Source organism: Herpailurus yagouaroundi, unplaced genomic scaffold (genome assembly GCF_014898765.1).
Source record: "Herpailurus yagouaroundi ecotype Mexico unplaced genomic scaffold, PumYag 181, whole genome shotgun sequence".
In the NCBI taxonomy this organism is placed as follows: domain Eukaryota; kingdom Metazoa; phylum Chordata; class Mammalia; order Carnivora; family Felidae; genus Herpailurus; species Herpailurus yagouaroundi.
In genome coordinates, this window is record NW_024412412.1 from 28,501,731 (window position 1) to 28,517,386 (window position 15,656).

At 33.4% G+C, this 15,656-nt stretch overlaps 1 protein-coding gene across 2 annotated transcripts in view; it reads right to left on the reverse strand.

Annotated features, from left to right (window-relative positions):
* Positions 1-2,862: 2,862 nt before the first annotated feature.
* Positions 2,863-15,656, reverse strand: part of PURG (purine rich element binding protein G) — a 36,702-nt gene continuing 23,908 nt past the window's right edge. For both annotated transcript variants that reach the window (XM_040490187.1, XM_040490188.1), the window contains one exon: positions 2,863-4,212. In XM_040490187.1, coding sequence (XP_040346121.1) covers positions 4,198-4,212 — 15 coding nt within the window. In that variant the 3' untranslated portion in view covers positions 2,863-4,197. The remainder of the gene's footprint in view (positions 4,213-15,656) is intronic.

Here is a 15,656-nt window from a genome sequence, read left to right on the forward strand (position 1 = left end):
ATGATTAATATTCATTAATATTTCCTTTTACCTGATCTTATACTTGTAAAGTGAGGTTCTGACATTAATTAGATTCTATAAGCAGATTTTCCTACTAGAAAGAGAATATGCAACCAGTTGATGTAGGTATTCTAATTTGTTGAGCATTTATTTCCTTCCTCTAAGAATAATTTTTAGTTTTATTTAATTATTATTATTATTATTATTATTATTATTATTATTTTGTCTGTTTTTAGAGAGAGAGTGTGCACACAAGCAGGGGAGAGGGACAGAGGGGGAGAAAGGAGAGAGAGAATCTTAAGCAGGCTCCACACTCAGCACAAGGCCTGATGCAGGGCTTGATCCCACAACCTTAGGATCATGACCTGAACCAAAATCAAGAGTCGGATACACAACAGACTGAGCCACCCAGGTACCCCTTAAAAAAATCTTAAAAAAATTGTTTTAACATTCATTTTTGAGAGGCAGAGAGAGACAGAGCATGAGTTAGGGAGGGCAAAGAGAGAGGGAGACACAGAATCTGAAGCGGATTCCAGGCTCTGAGCTGTCAGTACAAAGCCCGACTCAGGGCTCCAACTCACGAACCATGAGATCATGACCTGAGTTGAAGTCAGACGCCTAACCAACTGAGCCACCATGCACCCCAAAAAATAATTTTTAAAAAGATAAAGTAATACATGCTTATCATTAAATAACATAAAGAATATAAGGTAAAAATAAAGATTACTTCTTATACAGTTTCCTTTCAGTCCTACTCAATGGGAATAACACTTTATTTTTTGTTGTAAATTAATTTTCTTCACAGGATATCTCATGCTCAACATGTTTTCTTTATGACCTTGTTTAAAAGGGAGCTCTTGTGTATTTACTCAGAATGAACTAACAAAACTGAGTTTCTTCATACCCCAAATGGAGGGCCAATCCTTTCATTCAGAGTCCTTTTTATTTTCAAGGTCTGGTATGCTCTGCAGAAAGTGTAAGCTTTAGCTACCATTCACAGCATCGAGACCAATTTGGGGAGAATATGTATAATGTTTGCTCACTGCATTATATGGTTAATTCAGTCTTATGAAGTACCACTCATTTGTTTTTATGTGAATTGTCTTACTTAGTTTTTAGTTATTTTCTAGGAGTCTTTTTACTGCCCCATGGATAAAGTGGAGAGTAAGAAAAGTGACGTTAGTCTTAATGAGAACTCAGTATGCACCTACTTCAATGGTTTTAAAAAAAATGAAGATGACAAATCTGAAATGATATAGGTTATAGATTGGCTTAAAAAATTTTTTTTACTGTTTATTTTTTGAGAGCGAGAGAGAAAGAAAGAGAGAGAGAGCAGGGGAGGGGCAGACAGAGAGGGAGATACAGAATCTGAGACAGGCTCCAGGCTCTGAGCTGTCAGCCCAGAGCCCAATGCAAGGCTTGAACCCACGAGCTGTGAGATCATGACCTGAGCCAAAGTCAGATACTTAACCAACTGAGCCACCTAGGTGCCCCTATTGGCTTTTAAAAAAATAAGGGCGAGATTATTATTATTGGTCATTTTCAAACTCAACACAATTTCTGATGAGAAAAATTAGTTCCCTAAGATGAGTAGGTTAGGTTTTTAATGTACATGAAATTTATTTCAAAAGATGTTTCTCAATGGAGAATATCTGGATCTTTATTGAAAGTGCTTTCATTCATGGATTTACAGATGACACCTTGAGGTTATGATTTCCAAGGGAAATTATTATTTTAGGAACAGAAAACACAACTTGCCAAAATAATGTTGATAAAACTAAAACATAATTTTGTAACTTTAAAAAAGCTTAAATAATAAAGAGGGAGAGACTACATTATTTTCATAAATGAACCAAACTTACAAAGTGTATTCATTTTATTTAAGGCTGAGTTTTAAAAATAATTTCATACAAAAAAAACCTGATAAATTTTGTGAGAATAATTTTTTAGGTGGGACAAACATGATGGTGAACAATAATACACAAATCTGGTGGCTGTAGGGAAAAAATGAGAGATTTTTCATGTAGATTAAAAAGCAGAGATTTTCCAAAAGCAATTTATCCTTTTATCCTTTCATAAAATTATAATTAAATTTTCTTTCAATTAACAGGCAAAATATTACCGCAGAAGTAAAGATACTCTAAAACATTCATAGATCTACCTACCCTCTCTCTCTTTTTTTGATTAAAGAAGACCTGGAATTATTGCCACACATTTATTATTTGCCAGTTTTCCTGAAATGGCATGCTGTAAAGGTAGTTACAAAAATACACAGTAGAAATATCTTTGGAGAGGCTGTGATTTAGTAAATATTGCATTTGTTCAAGACAGTCATGGGGATGTAAGCCCAGTGCTCATATTGGCTCTATTTTTGTCAACTTTATTTTCTGATATTAGAAGTTAGACATGATTTAATAACTATTTGAGGCAGAATTATTGAATATATGCTCTTGATAAAATAAAGAACCCCAGCAACATGGGAATGTAACCTCAGTCATCAGGCCCACTAGGACAGATAGACAGGTTTGCTCATCTCTTATTTGACATCAATGGTTGTTGCTTGAGGAGTTTTAATAGATTTATTTTGATCTTTTCTTTTTAAATTTAAGGTTACCCATGGGTTAGGCAAAATACCGAGATTAGAATGCAAATTTGCACACTGCCTTAATACTGACTTTATCTCTAGCTTGGGAGAAACAGCCTTCTGCCCTCTCGAGGAGCAGCTTCACTCGTCCTAATGCTGTGATTCTTAGTGCAGATGCTAAAATTAAAAATCCAATAAGACTAGGCATGGGTTTATCTATTATGCCATCCTGGCATAGGTTATCAGTTTGTCCTGGAAAGTTCCGATTTTATTATATATTTTTTTGTCTGTATTTTCATACATGTAAAGTGGAGCTTTTACTTTAAATATCAGCATAGAGGGATGGCCTTTTCAATGTCATCTGAGCAATAATAAAGGTTCTGAAGGCATACTAGTTTCCATGCAAATGCTATCTCATGGTACATAGATAATAAAACTTTATTAACAAAGTACTAAAATACACAAAGGCACTCTCATGGTACATTTTTGGTTTTCTCAACTTACTAATTTCCAGGTCTGATAGGTCTAGTTTTTGTAGATCTGACATAAACTTGATTATAGAAGCCAGGCCACCTGGATTTAAATTCCCAAAGGTACCACAACTTTGGGGGCACAAAATGAAATAACACAATAAACACATAGTAAAATCAATTTCTGTTTGATAGAATGAAGGGCCCAGTAGAGCTAATCTGCTTTCTGAAAAATAATTAAGAATCCAAACTAATCACACATATAAACCAGTTTATTAGATTGTCAGTGATACTTTGAGACAAATTCAAGTTATTTTATTTTACTTTATATAAACAGAGGAAGGGAGGAAAGTTTTAAACTTCAAGCTTTGTTCAGCATGTGTGCAGTTAGCATCCACAAAAGCACCATTGGATATGGAAGAATTAGCACCACAGAATTTTAGGACCTAACTGTTAACATGCATCACTGGAAAACTTGGAACATAAAAACTGAAGTGGTACGTGGTATGGTCTATTATAAACAATACAAGGCAATTTATGATTTGTTTCCATACAGTACAATACAATCACCAATCAATGAGAACTTTTTAAGTACAATACAGGACAAAAAACACTTTGTACCCTGTTAACACTAAAACAGTTACAGATTTAAAAACATGTTTCTTGTGAGAGGCAGTGGGTTGAAACTATCCCTCCTCCTCTTTTTAAATTGAGTTAAATAGTTACATGATCTCTTAAGAAAGTATTTTCAAATCTATGTCCCTCTACCTCAGTGCTGACAAATGGTTTTTTGAAAACTGAAAGGCTTGATGAATTAAAACAAAACAAAACAAAACAAAACAAAGCCAAAACCCGGTAAGAGTCAATAAATACTCCAGTGTGGTGGAAGATATTCCACATAAGATGAGTTTGAAAATGATGCCAGTGGTGTTGACACTTGTCTTCCCTTCGGTGGAGGGATGTCAAGTACAGAAGCCTTGCATTCACGGTGAACTTCGGTTCATTTCTTTCACACAATGCCTTTATTCTGGAGTGTAACATAAGAGACTTATTCCTTATTCCTCAACTGTTTTTGTAGTGTCATAGGGCTGTTCCTTATGCTGGATTTGACAACAGTGAAAAGGGTTGGTATTCTCCCTGGATTTAGGGAAATTTGAGCTAAAGAAAAAATATTAATTTAAATTTAGCATATATGAAATTTTAAAGGGAGTTTCACTATTTTCACAGTACAAACCCATAATGAATATAATTGAAAACCTTTCTGTTAGAAAGCATGTAACAAACCCTCAATTTTAAGTTATGTCTAGGCCAATTTTGGCATATTAGAAGATACTGTATAAGAAATGTGCAATAAGAATGGATAGATACAGGTATATTCAGATCTCAATGCACTGATGCCAAGGAAAATATATTTTTACTCACCAAGAGAAGAATATACCTTGAAGCATCTATGCAGACACATGAATCAATCATGTATCTGCCCAACTTCTAATTCTGGAATAGTGATAACAGGGTCATTTAAGAAAAAGTATTCAATTACAGTATGGCAGCAATTTTATGTTGTATATATTTAACAGCAAAACATTTTTGAAAATAGAATCATTATTATACGGTAAGTTTACAATTCACCATTTCTATACTTGTAATACATGCGTTTATTTGTTTTCCCAGTTTTAAAAAAAATCCCACTAAGACCAACATCTTTCAGAACAACAATCTAACATTAAACAAAACCTCCTAAGGAAAATATTTAGCATCACAGAGATTTGAGAAAAGTCTGTTTACTCAGCATCACAAAATACTCAATAGATCTACATTTAAGATTGTTCATGCCATGACAATTAACACACCTTTGGGTTAATATATCTTATTTAAAAAAAAAGATACCAAGATACAAACCAAAGAATTGACATGGAACTTATTTTTAGTTTCTCCTTGATAAGAGTAGACTGCTAATAAACTTGACTCCTGTCTGTACCATGTAATGAAAACTGCATCTATGAAGCAGCATTCACATTTAGCAAAACATTTAAAACTAGTGATAGAAAAATGGCCACCACAGAGAAAGAATTAAAGATAAGTACAATTATAGACAAATGTTTTCTTCTTAAGTGAACTGCCCCCAAATGAAAAGGAAAGCAAAGTTTGTTTGCTTGAAATATTCTTGTGTTAAAAAAATTTCTTGGATAAAAGAAAGCTAGCCTATGTTTTATAAATGTCAGAAAGATTCAGAGCTTCAGAAAAAATTTAACTTTTGAAAAAAATTATCCTAGGCTTTTTCTGCTGAATCACCTCCCTTGTATAAATCAACTATTAATTTTCTGAAGAGGGTACAGCTATACAGAGCAGCACACCCATACTACTGATTTAAATTTGATAATTTACCAGGCGGGGCTGACTTGAACATAGAAGAAACAAAACTAATTCTCAATGTTTTAGTTTAAAAAAACTCAACTAAACAAAACTGAGTTACGACAGGCTGGCATAATAATTTTGATTGCCCTTATATTTGACCAACACTTAAACACAAGGTAGTGCCAGTTAAAAATAAGATTTAAAAAACAAAAAGCTGACTAAAGATTGTTCAAGGAAAAAGCCTTCAAATTTTACATTTTTACCCCAAATGACTGTAGACTAACTTAGACTAACAGTTTTGCTATTATCACACATACTTTTGTTACTCTAGAGTTTTATTTCTGAATTGTTCATTGGTTCTACCATGTAACACAATTTTCTGTTAAGGTAAAATACTTTGAATTATTATATTATAAGAAGCTTTAGAAAAACACATAAGCAGGATAAATTTATAAAAGGATAAAGAATATTTTATGGGGTTTAGACAAATTCTATACAGACAAATAGCTAGTTTAAGGTAATAAAGTGCCTTCATTTCTAGGTAATTAATTTTTCATTAAAATATTTTAAGGCTTTATAAGAAACTTAACATTATTAGAAGTTTGATAATATACAGGGTTAGGCTATTAATTAGTATTCTTTCATAGGTCTTATTTCATTTAGTCTTTTAATCCATATTAGGTGCTTTTCAATAAACAGCAGCTTAAAATTATAAATTTGGATTATAAAGTCTGAATTCTTTTTGTGAGAAAAAAGAAAGATGTATAATTTCTAAATGCTCTGATTTGTACATAAGACTCGCATGTGGCTTATAACAACCTAGCTTATGTTATAATATGCAACAGCCAATGCCCCTCAACAAGTTCAACAGAATATTTATCCTATGGCAAACAGGGCCATCATTTCACTCACGTATATATTCTGTCGTCTTTACATTTAAAACGATTGTACAGCCTTAAATGGAAAAGGCCAGAGGAAATCTCAGATAAATTCTTCAAATACAGGCACAATGAGTATTTTTTATTGCAGTAGCTTATGCATAATCTGTACTGATGGATGCCACCATCCAATGTTAAAGCATTTATATTTGTTTTTATTTTACATGTACCCATGGGTGTATCACAGTAAAATACTGGAAACCTAACAGAAGTGTCTGCAATAGCCATAATCATACAGAATTCTATTTTTTCTTGTCATTTCTCTTTGGAATGAATATACGAGGGTATTTCAAGTGATGCTGTGTAGTTAGTTATGTTGGCAGCCCCAGATTTTAAGATAAATTATGACTCTATGGATGTCAAGTTACTCAATTGGTTATAGTCAATAAAAACTAATTAAAATGATTGAATATTGTTTTTCAGGAGTTTAGCTATTTTTATGAGATTACTAAAGTCAGGTGCCAGATCAAATGGCCATGATACCCAAAATGCTTATCTAACTACCACTGGATTAATTTTAAATTAAAGGTTTTTGAGGTTAGGATGGAAGAGGAAAGTTAAACCTCATTGCAAAGAATGGTTTAAATTAAATGTTCCACATAATTAGAGAAACAGGAAGTACCAGGAGAAAAAAGTGCCAGTATTAAAACTGAGTTTGGTTTTCAGTCTAAAGCCTAGTAAGAGTAACTCCTGGCAATTAAAAAAAATTAAAACAGCATAAATCTCTATAATTGCACATTCCTTTACCAAAGTGCCACAGTTACCAAAAAATTTTTTAAATGCATCCGATGCTACTTTTCAAAATCAAAGTACATATAAACTTTTACCTTTTTCATAACAGCATAGTAGTTTTACAAATTTATCATAAATATAAGCAGGAAGTAATTATAACCTTCTAAAAACAGTATAGTGTGTTTTTAAAAAATAACTGTTAGAACCTTTGTCATTATGAAGATTCAAATCCAGATATAGCCAAAGCATTCCCATAATATCCCAAAACATCATGAGAATTTATTTAGGCAAATTTTATTAGTACTCTGCCATGCAGTGCACAGACACCATAGCTTTTTTTTTTTTTAATATTGGTTTAGTTATCTTGTTTGAATCTGACTACATATTATACTTACTCTCTTTAATCACTGAAGTGACAATATATGTGTAATAACTGAGTTCTGAAAACAGTATTAAACACTGAGGTTTCTAGCCTTAATTGCTCATTCCTAGTAAACACGGCAAAAATGTCTGATGCATGGGTTATTAATCTGCATGCTTCTGTCTCTTCATCTAAATGGAAATGTATAGCGATAATCTAATAAGGACAACAGGACATTAGAGACCAAAACACCCAATATATGGAATGAATAAAATAAGCAACTGTATAGAAATTCTCCATATCATTAAATTTGTTAAATCAGGGAAAGACAATAAAAAATAAGATCTCTTTACCAAGTAAGAATTATATTAATATATATTTTTAAAAATAAGTGGCATGCATATAATGAGGTTAAATTTTTAATGTTTTTATTGTTTGAATGTGATGAAGTTAAGCTACAGAGGTATGTCATTATAAACTGAGACCAAAAAAACAAACAAAACAAAACTATATTCTTCAGAGGAAAAAGAGTGTGTAAGATCATGATTCTCAATGACAGGACATCTGCCTTCTGTTATGCCACAGGCTAAACATAGCGGTGTAGTGCCTCATTTAATTAGGATGAAAATGCTGGTAAAATGTAAAAATGCTAATAATAAAATAAGATTACTTTGTAGTCATGGAACATTAAATGACTATTGAAAAAGAACTCCTTCCTTTTCCTACAGTTTGATAATCTTAATCTTGGGTGTAAGAATGTCACCATATAAAAGGATATGAATGAAATGCCCAATTCTATAAATTCTTCACCTTCTGAGGATATAGAATAGGATGTAAATTGGTATCTTAGTCCTCTAGGAGAATTCACAAACTTTAAAAACATAAGTAAAAGCAGAAAGAATCAGGCATGATAAATCACTGATAACAACTCCCCAAACCCAATATACTGATAGGTTAATCACAGAAAGGCAGACATTCATTCTACATAATTTAATGAACGTTCTTTTAGTTTCTCAATATGAAAATATAATTGCTTGTTGGTAGATAACAGTCTTGGATAGTGGCAGCATTTAAAAATTGTTAAAGAAACACTTCAAATAAACACTGAAATGCAGAAGATTCTTAATAGAAGGTGAAGAATGGGGAAACCCTATGCTATATTTAATTCTTGCATTACACAAAGTAAGATTGCACAATCTCTCTTGTCAATACACACAGATATTTTCTTGGCTTTGTAAAATCTACCTAGGAAATTGTATTTACCTAATTTAGCTTTTCCCTGGTAGTAGTCCTTTAGCACTGACATAAATATTGAAGATACCTATAAGAACCATTCCTACCATATAATTTAATCTTGTTTTCTATTACTCGGCTATTTTATAGCATTTGTCATTTCCAAAACGCTGCACAACTAATCATGATAGTTACTTCTCATTCTATAAGATGAGCCAAGTTAATAAATTGCTTGTGCTGTGGCAGAGATCCTATGTATCTTCTCTGTTAGATAGGCAGTTATCTGCATTGCCCTCTGCTATGTATCTTGAGGCTATGCTCCTTGAGGCCAAAGACTAGATCTCCTTGTCTGCTGTATACCCATACCTATCAGAATGTTTAGCTCGTGTTGTATGCAAAATAAATGTCTGTTGATTTAATGACTGAGAAACAGGACTGAGAAAATAAAACAAAGAACCTCAGCATACTGCCCCTCTCACCTTCAACCTCCAAGTGAAGAGCCATGTTTACCTCACTCTTGCTTCTCCACTACACTAGGCTAAGAGGTATTACTTGTCTTACACAATAGGGTTGTATTACTCACTTTTAAATCTCCCTGGAGAAGACCTTACAGTATGTGTCCTCCAGAGTAGCAATAACTCGACTCTTTCTACAACTACTCCTAAAACTAAATTATTCACCTTTCTTTTGGTCAACTATTTATTTAAAAAAATTTTTTTAATGTTTATTTATTTTTGAGAGAGAGAGCATGCAAGTAGGGGAGGGGCAGAGAGAGAGGGAGACACAGAATCTGAAGCAGGCTCTAGGCTCTGAGCTGTCAGCATAGAGCTAGACTCGGGGCTTGAACTCACAAACTGCAAGATCATGACCTGAGCTGAAGTTGGGCACTTAACCGACTGAGCCACCCAGGAGCCCCTTTGAACAACTATTTAAATTAAAAGTTATGTTTCTGCACACAATAGACTATTCTTAAGCTAATTCAGGCATAAGGAATAGAGAAAATCCTCACTGTTGTAATCATTGGCATGAATATGGAGTCTATCAGAAGGTACCAAAAAGACAGACATACAGCAAAAGGGATTAGGGACTAGAGGTCCTTTAATTTTCTGGAAGTTAGCGCAAAGAAGCTGAGATCCTTGAGAAAATAGTGATTTTAATGAACTAGGTTAATGTCACATTTAAACTAGATGATATTGAAAGTCTTTCCAGCTCTAAAATTCTACGTTGTGCTAACTGGTTCCTCTTCTGGTAAGATGAGAATCTACTCAGTATTCAGAGTATATTTTAAAGTAAAAATGATAAACTTGAAAAATTTGATGTTTTGGAACGATTGAACAACTGTGAATATTAAGTTTTTTTAAACCACCTTTACTCCTTTTTTTCCCCCAACAATACCATGTAAAACCTTTTAAATCCTGAATAAATATAATTAAATTATATCAATATAGTCTGGATATTACTTTGCTGACAATACTTTATATTGTTAGCAAAATTAGTAGTGAGGAGTTTGCTCCTACTCCTACTACTTTACATGAACATGTCCCCTAAAGAATAAGTCTTAAGTACAATTCATGATCTCATTTCCAACTTCAAAGAGAGGAGGTGAAATTATTTCTTGTAAAAATTAGAATTATTGTTTTAAATCACAGTAGTGGAAAAAAACCAATGGCTATGACATTAAGTTTGAATTTCTAAATTTCTGTATATGTTTATAAAAACAGCACTATTAATTAGAACACTTTGAGAAGCAACAAAAACAATACTAGTTTCCAAAACTAGGAAGCAAAATCTACTTTTCATTAGCCAGAACCTTAAAAATGTGGTAGGAGGAAAGATAATTCACTATCAGTGTTAATTTCTGTTAAGCTAGGACTTCTCAACACCCTCCAAGCAGAGTGTATTCCCTGGGAAATCAGGTTTATAATTCTTTATTTCACAACCTAAAACCTCTTTACCCTTCTAACATTAAATTGATATCATTACTCATACTCAAATGGGAAGAAGGGCCATATTCTCATTTTTCCACATGGCAACAAACAGCATTGGCAGTTAATTAAAATTAATTACTACAACTAAAATGATGATGAACTGCTGAGAGAATTCATGCACACTGCTCAAAAGTAGTTAATCATCTTTATAGTTTAGAACATAGATCCTTGAGGTTTGGTATGACAGCATTGTAAGTCTTCCATACAGGTTAAATTATACTAATGAGATACTCTTTTTTTTTTTTTTAAAGAATCTGTCTTTTTTTTAAAAACATATTTATTTATTTTGAGAGAGAGAGAGAAAACCACATGTACACAGGTGGCAGAGGGGCAGAGAGAGAGGGAGAGAGAAATCCCAAGCAGGCTCTACACTGTTAGCTCAGAGCCTGACACAGGGCTTGATTTCACAAACCGTGAGCTCATGACTTGAACCAAAATCAAGGAGTGGACAATTAACCTGCTGAGCCACCCAGGTGCCCCACTAATGAGATACTCTTGATAATTTAAATGTAACTGCTTTTTTATGTAAAATAAGACGAATGAGAAGTAAGACTTAAGCCAAATTGTATACTAAAGTAGGTTGTGTTAAAGGGAAGTGTCACTTCAACATTTTTGGAATTATTAGAATGAAATATGAATGTGGTAACAGAATTTAGGAACCATATGAGAAAAATAAGTATGAGAGGAGAGAAGGAATGTGTATTTAGTGGAGGGCAGAAAGAAATGAGAAAATCAGTGGATGTGAGGGATTCGCAGAATGGACATAATCTGAAATTTTATTCTCTCAGTAATCTGGCACAACTTCTTATTCGTTTGAGTGCCTTTTTCCATAGAACCGATGCAAGCACTATAGTACTTTATCGTCATTTCTCCCCTTACTGAATAGTTGTATAAACACTGAAAATGACATGATAACATTCCATAAAGTTAAGAAGGTGCTTGTTGTGTGTGTTGTTGATGTGTGCATTAGTGTTCTGGGACCTCTTTGTGGTTCTTCTTATTTAAGAATCTTAAAAGTGGAGATGGTTTGGGATGGACTAGCTGAGGGCCAGCTCAATCCTTGCCATTATGTAGTTAGGTCAACATTCACACTTCTTTTTGGTCAGAATAAAATTCTCTTGAATCTCAACAGCAGATAGCGACAATTCATCCTTTAGGAGCTGTTGGTATGCAATTTACTCTGACTTCCTAGAATCACAGTATAGTCTTCACTTAAACTTATTACTGCTCCCAAATTTTAAAGAATCTTTGCTTAAAATGGCAATTTTTTGGTAAATCCAGTTAGAACTTAAAAAAAATGCGAATGCAATCTGGATGTTGCTTTCATTGTATCTACTTTCCTTCCATTTGTATAAATTATGGAACATAGTGAGTTTGTAATAATAAAACTGAGCTCATAAGGTCTACGTTATTATACAATTTTAAGAGCACATAAAAGCTACCAAGGCATCACCATATTGATGAACAGTGAAAGCATTCCTTCCAGCATGTTTTGATCATGGACCTATCATCAGAAGCATCTTCTCACCTGGAATTATTTTTCACATTTGCTTTCTGAGGTCAAAGAAGAAATACAAAGGGAAAGAAATGACAGATCCGCGGCCATTGCAATTGTTGAAGTGCAGTTGCCCAGTGTCTTTGTTGTTAATAGAACAGTTTAGAATCTCCCAGAAGAGTACCTCTTGATGCACATAACAGTAATTAAGGTGGGAGAGCCATTTGAATGTTAGGAGTACTGTCACTTAATATTAATATTGGAGGGTATTTTGTCCTCTTCATTCTTACTGTGGTTTTGCTGCCCCGATTTCAAAGGTAGTCATGTATCAATTAAGATACTTGGTTAAAAAAAAAAAAAAGATACTTGGTGAAGATCTAATTTTTTTTGCCTGTTTTTTTTTACAAAAATATTATCCGTAATAAAAAGAAACTATTTAACTGGTAAACTCAACGACATGGATGATTTCAAAAATATTAGGCTAAGTCAAAGAAGCCAAGTACAAAAAACACATGTTCATTTATATACAATTCCAGAATAGACAAAACTAGCCTGTGGTGATACAAATCAGATCAGTGATTGATTTTGGAAGATAGGATTGGGGGAGGGTGGGGCTGTTGACTGGAAAGGGATACACAGAAATTTTCTGGTGTGAGAAAAATGTTTTATGTCTTGATATCCGTCAAAATGGATTAAATGATATATTAAGATTTGAGCATTTTACTGTATGTAAATTATAGCTTAATATAAAATGTGAAGGAGCATTGCCACTAAACACAATGTTCTTGCTGATGCATCAGAGATTAGGCGGCATTTTTCTTTTTTTCATTTTAAGACTTCTGCCTTGCAACTGTCCTATAAAGAGTAACATATCCTAGAATGGGATCCACGACTAATACTCTACAGAGAACATGGATTTTATATCAGGGCACTGAACTAAACCAGATTTTTTATTGCTGGAGAAAAAAGAAGACAAATTCTTACATGGACCATACTGAATGTATTGGCTCTAAGAAAAGGATATAAAAACCTCTCACGCTTAAAACATAGCCTAGAACAGAAAAAAGTTTTTAAGTTAAATTTATCACCATGAAAATATTAATTTATAAAGCTATAAAAATCAATAAAAAACGTGGCTCAAATACTACTTAGAAGTGATCATGGCAGTATGGCCTTCAGTCTTATTTCCCCAAGGATGAGTGAACACAGTAGCTCAGTAGTATTCCACTGGTATACCGAGGGACTTAAAACATGGGAAGGAAACAAGATTTTACTTTTGCTACTTTGGTGCATAATCAAGTGTATTTATTGAGTATCACATTTTAAAACCATTTTGAATGCCAATGTTTGGGGCTTAATTTATGATCACCTTGCCATTTCAAATCTAAGGGGCCACGTGTTCATCAACTTTAAAGAGGTTACATTATCCAATGAATATTCCAATTCCCTAAAGAAATAACCTTATTACCCTATCTGACAATTCAAAATAAATAAGCAAAACAATTCTATTAGTTCTGAGAAGAAAGTAGTCATGCCTTGAAAAGAATTTACCTACATGTGATGCCAAGTATTCATGAGAAAATTTAAAACTGAGATCAGGGGCACCTGGGTGGCTCAGTTGGTTAAGCACCAGACTTTGGCTCAGGTCATGATCTCGTGGCTCATGGGTTCCAGACCCATATTGGGCTTTGTGCTGGCAGCTCAGAGCCTGGAGCCTACTTTGGATTATGTGTCTCCCTCTGTCTCTGTCCCTTCCCCACTCTTGCTCTGTTTCTCTCTCTCTCTCTCAAACATTAAAAAAAAAACCCTAAAATCAAAAGCCAGATAATAATTTCTCCATTTCATTTCTTTCTTTTCCAATTCAAACCCACCAAATGTTTATATTTGAAACCCACATGTCATACAGCAAATCTAAAATACATAATTTTACTACTCATCAATATCTCCACCTGAGATTAGACAGAAAAAAATGAAAAAAAAAAAAAGCAATTTCCCTAGCATAATGCCTGGCCTATGGGAGCAACTCAGTATTTGTTGAATAAATGAATGAATGCTTTTGTTTCCCTTGATTACCATTTCTTACCTTACACAGGGGCTTCTTACTGCACATTAAAAATTCAGTATGATTGAAAAGGAAAAGCATAGACATTTACTTAGTAAAAGACAGCAAGTAATGCTCTGAAACCCCTAAACCACATGTCATTATTGCTTCTACTGCTTTTGTTCACGTAAAAATCACATAAATATAAAGTCAACACAATTGTGAAATAATAACAAATTGATAGAATATAACCTAGATTTTTGGCTATAGAATTTTTCTTAAAAACTCAGTTAATGACGCTAAAGGACATGGTTTGCTTCTCTATACTGAACAATAAAAACTTTTGTAATTAATAGAATGGATAGTTGTGAGACATTTTACATAAACATATCTGAGATAGAGATTTAGAGTTTCATTAAGTACCAAAGACAAACAAAATACCGAGTGCTAGAAGATAGAAAGAATATAGTTCAAGATTATATGAAATGAGAAAAGCTCAGTATCAAGATGATGGTCTGTAGAAGCCTCTTTATGACAGTAACTGAGGCCAGTAACTATAATGGCTCCTTTACTATCCTGAAACCAAGGGTTAAAGTATGTATTAACTATTGAAAAGCTATTTTTTTTTCAGTCAGAAATGACCCACAACCATAATCCTGCAGTGTTTTCAACTTTAAAGTAAACAAGTGTGAAAACACTTCCAGCTGACAGAAGAAAATAAATATTCTGCATAAAGTCCACATACTATCTCCTACTGATTTGCAAGCAAAATAATAGAGAAGTAGACTCTGAGTAGTGGAAGGACAACTTACTAAAACCTAGTTCTGGTTCTGAAATGACTGGTTAGATGATTACGAAAAAACCACACACTGTTATAAAATCAGGGTGTGGCATGATTCCAAAGACTCTTTCTGGTAGAAAAAAAAAATTAAAGTTAAAGGCAGATTTAGACAAGAAAATCTTAAATTGTCAAGTCACTAAGTAAACAGGTGAATATAATCCTTTCAGAAGTGGGGTCATTGATTCCCAAATCATGCAGACTAATGACCATCTTTTAAAAAAATATTTTATTTTTAAGCAATCTCTACACCCAACGTGGGGCTCAAACTTACAACCCTGAGATCAAGAGTTGTACGCTCTCCAACTGAGCCAGCCAGGCACCCCATGATCATTCTATTAAAAAATGAAACAAAGCTGTATTGATTCTCACCAGCAATACAATTATGCTTTGATATTTCCCAGCCAGTGGATAGTTTATTTAGTTTCTTAATGGTCTTTTGATAAACAGAAATTTTTAATTTTGGTGAAGCATTAATTCTTAATTTTTTTTTTATAAAAGTCAGTGCCTTTTGTTTCCTGTCCAAGAAATTTCTGCCTACATAGTTGTGCACTTTTATATTGGACTGGCAATAGCTTCAAGAGATTATAACTAGCTTCAAGAGATTATGACTACTGCTAT